General features: G+C 47.0%; 2 protein-coding genes across 2 annotated transcripts; one reads left to right on the top strand and one right to left on the bottom strand.

The window, feature by feature from the left end:
- Positions 1 to 318: 318 nt before the first annotated feature.
- On the top strand, positions 319 to 4,042 carry LOC123426849. Its single transcript, XM_045110745.1, has 2 exons — positions 319 to 597; positions 2,712 to 4,042. Exon 2 carries the CDS (start codon positions 2,736 to 2,738, stop codon positions 3,693 to 3,695), a length of 960 nt encoding a protein of 319 aa, XP_044966680.1. The 5' UTR covers positions 319 to 597; positions 2,712 to 2,735; the 3' UTR covers positions 3,696 to 4,042.
- Positions 4,043 to 4,222: 180 nt separating this feature from the next.
- Positions 4,223 to 5,989, bottom strand: LOC123428525. Its single transcript, XM_045112750.1, has 3 exons — positions 5,138 to 5,989; positions 4,687 to 5,035; positions 4,223 to 4,531 (listed from the first exon to the last, which is right to left on the bottom strand). Exons 1-3 carry the CDS (start codon positions 5,987 to 5,989, stop codon positions 4,395 to 4,397), a joined length of 1,338 nt encoding a protein of 445 aa, XP_044968685.1. The 3' UTR covers positions 4,223 to 4,394.
- Positions 5,990 to 7,957: the final 1,968 nt, after the last annotated feature.

Below are 7,957 nucleotides of genomic sequence, written 5' to 3'. Positions count from 1 at the left end.
GTATAGACTTTAAAAGAACGGTGTTTTTTTTTTTTTTTGCGCCAATAGCTGGCCAATGGGCGCCAAGAGGGATGTCATCTGCGACCGCTGGGGGAGCATTTTATGTGGCTGAGAGTGGCATTTTGCAAAACTGCCATGGCAGCTTGTTTAATTGTGGGTAATTGCAAGTACTGCCACCGTCTGATCTGGATCTAACTGTTCTGGGGGCGTTCGTTGGGATCCCACCCCCAACGAACGTTCACTGGATAGCATATCTGTCTTTTTAGGGAAATGAAGTAAATAATTAGCATCCAGCCCAGGGTCTAATTACTACTGGAAAAATTAGGAAAAAGAACCCTACGACTCTACGAGTCCCTGTGAAAAATACCAGATATCCCGATCCGTCGCCTCTCCGGCCCACCCAATTGCTTCGATTTCACTTCCCCTCGCCGCGGCGGCGGCTGCGCGACACTCACCGGATCCTCCCCGACGAACACGTCCCCATGCCACCTTCGACCGAACCACACCACGCCGGAGGAGTTCTTCTCTCGTAGCTGGAGGAGCTGGACTGGCGCGGAGTGGAGATCCATTCGGACTTTGGATCGATCCCTTTCGCCGGTGACGAACCCTAACTTACTTTGTCGTTCTGAGATTTATTCCGTGATATTTTTACTGTATTTTTTATTGATGCGTATAATCTAATCTCGCTCCCCTGTTCCGCAATGGAGGGATACGGGGTGCTCCAACCCATCTAGTTTGCTGCGGTCTTGCCTCTGCTGCGTGGTGTAGTACTAATAGCAATTTGTTTTCCGAATTCCGGGCCTCAACTGATTCCCCACGCCCCACATCGTGCCCGCCCTTAACTTGAAGTGCTCTCCTTTCGTGCTAAGTTTCTTCTTGGATGATTCCATTCTATCTTAGACTTAGAGATCAACTACTCTTTGTTTTCTCCCAGTTTGAATATATTGACTGTCAATAAACATGATATAGTGTCATAATTTACTATTAAGTATACACCAGATTAAGCTTGTTATTACTGTTTCCCTGTTGCATATGTCGCATGTCTTGATGTCAGTGCTTGTGGAATGCCGTCTTAGGGTGCTTGTTTTTGTGTCAACAATGTATTGTCATGCCCAGATTAAATATATATGCCTTCATGCAAGCCATCTGCTGATTTGACACGGCCTTTGCAGCCATTGCTCACACTACCATCCGAACATGTCTGGATCTGCCACTGCAGATAGGACCATTCTCTCTGAATGATGTTTGGCTAAACAGTACGATTTCTTTCATCTAGTTTCCATCAAATGAGAGCTTCCCTTAAGATGGGGGAATGCAAACTTGTCATCCAAAAGTGTCTAAGCCTGTCCAGTTTGTAAGGAACAAACATCATTCTTTGTATCTACACCAGGTACCGTAGATCTTGGCCTTTGAGCCACCTCGACATCTTATATGTGATTTTTTTTGTACCATTCCTAAACCTACCTGTGAATGCTATTTGCATGATCATTAAACATATCGAAGTGCCTGTACATGATCAGATTGCATCATCACCAAAGCTACCTGTGAATGCTATTTGCATGATCATCAAACATATCCAATTATCTGTACATGATCAGATTGCATTTTCCTGGTTACAAGGAGTTTGTACCTGATATTACCTTGGATGTTCTAATAAAAAATAATTAATTAGTCGGAAAACCAGAACTCTTAGTAAAAATCCCCTGCAATACACTTGTGCTTTAGAAACATGTATGCAACTCAATGGAAAAGAAGGATGGCATAGGGACATTTTACCCTCATTGTCAAATAGAAATTCCATCTTTCATGTCTTGTATTGATCTGCCTAGGGCACTTATGGTGTAGATGCATTCTGAGATCCATGCTTGCAGTTTCTAGCAATTAAAATGAAATGTGTTTGTTAGTGTGAATAACACTGATATTCGATTGCATGCCTAACATTTACGTGTATTAAGATGTTGATAGTTCACACTGGCTATTCTTGCAGAGTTTTACTGGACCATATCGAACTTGTCTTGCTGTATGACATTGTTTGTTTGATGGCATGTGTTTATCTCTGCTTAGTTTCCATGACATGCTCTTGCTGCTTTCTTTTTACTATATATATATCATGCAGAGTTTCTGAGATTGCCTGCTTCCATATTTTTTATGTTCTCAGTTTGGATGATTTGTTCAAACTTTAGGCTTATTGCTTTTTCCCCAATGGTTTACATCTTCTTTGTAATTTAATATTTATGCAACATTGCATATTGCAGCCGTTAGTCTAGTTCAAACATGTCCATGCTTCCTCACTAATAAAAGTAACGGAGGTAAATAAAACATCCATGACCTAAATGCTCAAACCACTTGAAATTTGCTACTCGTTTTTTCACACACTATATATACTATATGCTAAAATTAGCTTTCTCCCCAACTACAATTATTTAGGTACAGAGGAGTACGTGAGATATGGTAGTATCACATGATTTTGAAGTTGATGAGCAATGTAAGCAAAAGGATTTGAAATAAACCCAGACGACTGTAAAATAGCCATCTTTTTGTAGACAGTATAGCTCATGGTAAAAGAAGTGCAACTTCATTCGTTATTGTCGTGATTGTTATAGCAAACTATTTCTGGTCAGTATTATGTGATTCGATATAAATATATTGATAAATATATTTTTCTTGTTATCAGTAACTGAATATATATTTACTTTTGTGCCACTATCTAGATCCCTTTTCCTGTTTTGGGAACTATGGCAAGAACTCCAAGACACCGTGACCTATCAAGCAGGCGACTTAGGTCATCTCCTCCTGATGCACCTTCCTACTACCAGAAAGCAACAAGGGCAGCCAAGGGAAATGAATTGAAATTAACCTCGGAGAAAAAGGATTGGAAACATGCCACTTGCCCAATATGCTTGGAGCGTCCTCATGATGCTGTTCTCCTCCTGTGTTCTTCACACACCAAAGGTTGTCGGCCATACATGTGTGGAACCAACTATCACCAGTCTAACTGTCTTGAGCAGTTCAAAAATGCTTATGTGAAGGAGAAACCGGCAAATGAAGTATCCATTGCAGTGGCAGCAGCTAGCAAGAAGCCAAAGGATGTGGAGCTTGCTTGCCCTATCTGCCGTGGGGAAGTGAAGGGCTGGACAGTGGTTGAACCAGCTCGTCAATTTCTCAATCGCAAGAAGAGAACTTGCATTCATGAAGATTGCTTGTTCATTGGGTCATACAAGAAACTCTGCAAGCATGTGAAGGCCAGACACCCTTCATCAAAACCTCGTGAAGTTGACCCGGCACGTTTGGCTGAGTGGAAGCAGCTTGAAAGTGCAAAGGATAGGCAGGATGCAATCAGCATAGTCACAGGCTTGAATCCAGGGTCCATGATTATTGGGGACTATCTTATTGACCCCAATAGCGGCAGCAGCGATTCTTTTATGGGTAACTCTGATTGGAGTGACGACTCTGACTCTTACACGTTTCCTGGTGGTGGTGATATTATGTTTTCTGAAGCTCCTGATATCCGATCATTACGAAGAGTGGTTCGCAGAGCTTACAGGACAAATGGGGCAAGACCAAGGCAAAATGTCCAGCGTCGCACTCCAACCATCTCCAGAAGCAGTGGAAGGCGTCGATGGCCGCAGATTGGTTCTGCTCTGTCAGCTCGCATGCCAAGGGGGAGACGAGCAAGATCCACAAATGACAGCTGAGAAATGGGAGCATTTCATCTGCCAGGAAGCAGACAGCAGCACCTTGCCATCAGAGCTGTTCTGGCGGAACCACTATTCATGAATCCTTTAGCATGTTTCTTTCTGGTTTGGTCATAGAGGATGGGTTTTAAAAGTTTTTTTTTCTTGTTGGGCCACTTCTTTTTCTCTGATGATGAATGCGCTGCTAGATCTGTGAATGACGTTTCTTTTATTTCCTTTTATCAAAGTAGAATAGAAGCAGCGTATGTTAGGCAGAAGATTGCTTTAGCCATTGGTGTTATTGTCCTGGAAAATCACAACCCAGCTCTTGGTCATTTCTTTTCAAAGTTAGTCAGACCATTTTGTTACATGTTTCGGAATGTCTTTGATGTTTTGCCCGACTTGTATTTTGAGTTTCCCGTCGGGTGTTGTCCAGTCTCAGTTTGCTGACTTGTGGTTCCGTCGATCCAACTTGTTAGCAGTTGGTCGGAACTTGCAAGTAAATATGTCCAGTTTGTCAGATTGCGAGGCAATTAACACGGTTTGTATCTGGAACATGAGTTCACTTAGCTATCTGCGTTCAGTTTACACCCCTAAGAGGGTGTCGATCTACTACATGATACTCGACAGTACATGAATCATCACAGTTCTGGAGCAGGGATAAGAGCTGGATTTTTCATCATATATATACACAAGGTGACAGGGAGATGTGGTCCTTCTCTAAGATATCCCAATGGTCTTCCCCAGCAGCCACATGACTAGCGAGAACTCGAGCATGAAGAGCGCGTGGAGCCACGTCCGGTCCACGACGAAGCCGAACACCGTGATGCCCGCGCGGTTGTTCTCCAGGTAGGTCACTGAAAATGAAAACGCCATGATCAGCCACAGTGCTCCTTTACAATGGCGAAGTGAAATCGCAAACGATACGATACGGTACACTAAAAACGCCATGACCAGCTACAGTGCTCCTTTACAATGGCGATTGGATACGATGTGGTGTATGCATGCTTACCTAGCGCCTGCCTCTTCTGGTATGAGATGTGAGTGGCGTGGAAAGACATGAACTTGGAGGAGGTGTCGAGGCTGTCCTCGCTCGGGGACATCTCGTCGTCGTCGGATTGGTCGGAGTCCGGGGATGGGGGCACCTGCTGCTGCTGCTGCTGCTGCTGCTGTAGCTGCTGCAGCTGCAGGTACGACTTGCTGGGCGTCCTGGGGTTCTCCTGGTCACGCTCCACGGTGTTGATGGTGGCGTCGGCGTGCCACGCCGCGGCTATGCTGGTGATGGCCTGCGTCTTGTGCGTGATCTTTGCGGCGCTGTGCAGGCAGATGAGCAGGCCGGCGACGAGGCTCAGGGAGCAGAGCTGAAGAACGCGCAAGAACCAGTTAATTGATTACATATATGTGGAACGAACACACGATCGAGCATGCACAAGCACAGCAGCACCGGCCGGGGGAAACGTTACCGCGAGCTCGCCGGCGGTGGCGATGTTGACCTGCGCGTGGGGCCTGGTGGCGCCGAGGAGCGCGGAGAACTGGCTGGCCGTGACGAGGAGGAGGCAGTACATTATGAACTTTCGGTACCGGTGGCTGATCCGCCGGAGCTGGTCACGGATGCGTCGGTGCTGCCCCAGCACGGCGGCGACGTCGGCGCACTGGCCGAAGTCGCGCGCGAAGCCCGTCATGCGCAGGATCTGCAGGTAGCATATGATCCGGAACAGCACGCAGGCCATGAAGAACATGGCCGTGCGGTACATCCACGACGCCATCTCCATGGCGCACGCCGCGGCGGACCACCACGCCGGGAAGGGCCGGTGCACGAAGTACCAGAACACCTTGTAGGCGGCGTCGGCGAGGAAGCATGGGAGGACGAAGCAGGCGAGGAGGTGGAAGGAGCCGGCGAGCTGCACGGTGTAGCCCGCGCGCACGTCCTGGGAGTCGTGGCGGAGGCGGTCCAGGTAGAGCAGCCGGCGCAGGCCGCGGCGGCGGATGAGCGAGGTGAGCGTGAGGTAGGCGAGCGCCGCGGAGAGCGTGAGCGAGAGCTGCACCTGCGTGTCGTAGGAGCGGCGGGGCATGGCGACGCGGGCGGCCACCGGGACGGCCACCGCGAGGACGGCGAAGACGAGCCACGAGGACGCGGCGCTGGAGCCGTCCGAGTGGTCGACGCACATCCACCGGAGGCAGGAGCGGAAGCTGCGGAGCTCGTCGCGCGCGTGCGACATGCAGCGCTGGTACGAGCCCCTCCGCCGCAGCAGCAGCGGCGCCGACGCGGGCGAGGGCTCCTCGCCCGTCGGCGACGGCGGCGCGTCCCCGGCCATCCCTGCGCGTTTCCTTTGTCCTGCCGATCGTATCCTTTGTCAGGCGGCTTCCGTTTTACCGGCCGTCCTGGTGTTTAGGAGGGGTAATAATAATAATATTTGCTGTATTGAGCTAGCAACATCTTTCCTTGCTCTCCGGGGCCGTGCGTGGAGAGATGGAAATGCTACAGAGGAACGGAGAGACATGTACGAGTATATATCTTGTTGCTGGCTGGGAAATGCTTGTGGCTGTGGATCTGCATTCCGTAATGAATGATACGCCTTTTGCCAAACATAAAGTTAAATTCATATTCTCTTGTAATGAATCTCGAGCATATTTTTTTTCCTTGAAAAGGAAGAAAAAAACAGCACATAGCTCGAGTACTACTGTACTAGACCAGAGGTTTCACGGCCCTTATCAGCTTTTTTATAGTACTCTCTTTTACTCATGAGATTGTCATTATATGACGGTAATGTGTGATACTGATACGGAAAGCAGTGTATCTCGTGCGAGGCAAAGAAGTTTTTTGCTCGGAGGTGGACAGCGAACGGTATCACAGATTCACCTAGCAGCCAACGGCGTGGAAAAGCAAAAGTGAAGGCAAGTGCAGATTTTGTTTTGCTTTGTTTTGTTTTGTTTTGGGGGTTGTAAATTCCTGCAGCTCAACATCTTATAGCCGCATAAACCAAAGAGCCGATCGATCACTGGGCTAGCACGGGTGGGTGCGCATGCAGGCTGAGGTACAGTCGCCGCCAAAGGCTTTGCGTTTGATGCTGCCAGTCACGGAGCAAAGTGTCGAGCTTGGCTGGCGGGAGTAGCTGCAGAGCGCGAATAAATGGAACGCCGTGCCTTAACCGCCGACCACACGTAGAGCTTGCGCCGCGCGACGAGCGGGGCAGCGGGCGAGACCGTGCCGTGGTTTTGTTCTCGAGGCTTGTTCGGTTAATCCCTTTCATAAAAATTAAAAATGACTGAAGGGGATTAAGATGGAATTTGACTTACAGAAGATTTAATCTCTTCCAATCTCCTTCAAACCCCTTCGAAAGTGAAGGAACCGAACAAGGCCTGGATTGTTATGGCACGCCGACCTCATCTTCTTCGGCACCGGAGAGGGAGACTACCGTTCATTCCCGCCAGCCAAACTGTTTCCGCCGGTGTGCTGCTTCTTTTTTAGGGATGTCAATTTTTCTAGGGATGCCAAACGTGCTGCTACGCTGGTTCAGGCCCAAGCCCACAGGAAGACAGGCCTGATTTCCTTTCCGGACGCGGGTTGTGTGTCAAGGCAGCGGCTGGGCCCTAGCAAGCCCAGAGTTCATGGCCACCACACGGGATTTTACAGGGAAAATCCTATATGACGCCTATTGCGTCCACGCTTCGCACAGGAGAGGTGCGCGTGAGCCAGCGAGTGGGCAGGCCCATTTACAGCGCTAAGCACATTTCTGGTTTGGGGAACCTTTCATGTCGTTTTTATCGGTTTTGGAAACCTTCTATAGGGTTTCCTGAAGCGATTTTTTTCTGGGATTTCTATTTTTTCCTTGTGTTATTTTTTGTTTCTGTTTCTTTTTTCTTTCTCTTCTCTTTTTTGTTTATTTTCCAAACATTTATAAATATTAAACATATTTTACAAAAATGTTCGCGTGTTTTAAATTTTGTTCATATTTCAAAAAATGTTCATGGTTACGAAATTTGTTCTTAAATTAGAAATATGTTTGTGTTTCCGAAATTTGTTCATATTCCTCAAAATCTGTTCATAAACTTAGAAAAAAATCATTCTTTAAAAAATGGTCATGCTTTTAAAAACTGCTAAGAAATTTTTATTTGAGCATTTAAAAAATGTTCTTATTTTCGAAAAAAAATTCAGAAGTTTTTTGTTAAATATTTCATAAATTTTCAAATAATGAGCGGGATTTCATTTTTTTCCTATTTTCATAAGTTATTAATAATTGCTTTTAAAAAAACTTGTTTTCAATTTTTTGTTCACGTATTCA

Source organism: Hordeum vulgare, chromosome 2H (genome assembly GCF_904849725.1).
Source record: "Hordeum vulgare subsp. vulgare chromosome 2H, MorexV3_pseudomolecules_assembly, whole genome shotgun sequence".
Taxonomy (NCBI): domain Eukaryota; kingdom Viridiplantae; phylum Streptophyta; class Magnoliopsida; order Poales; family Poaceae; genus Hordeum; species Hordeum vulgare.
Note: the sequence above shows the minus strand (reverse complement) of the source record. Positions and strands in the feature narration are given on the sequence as shown.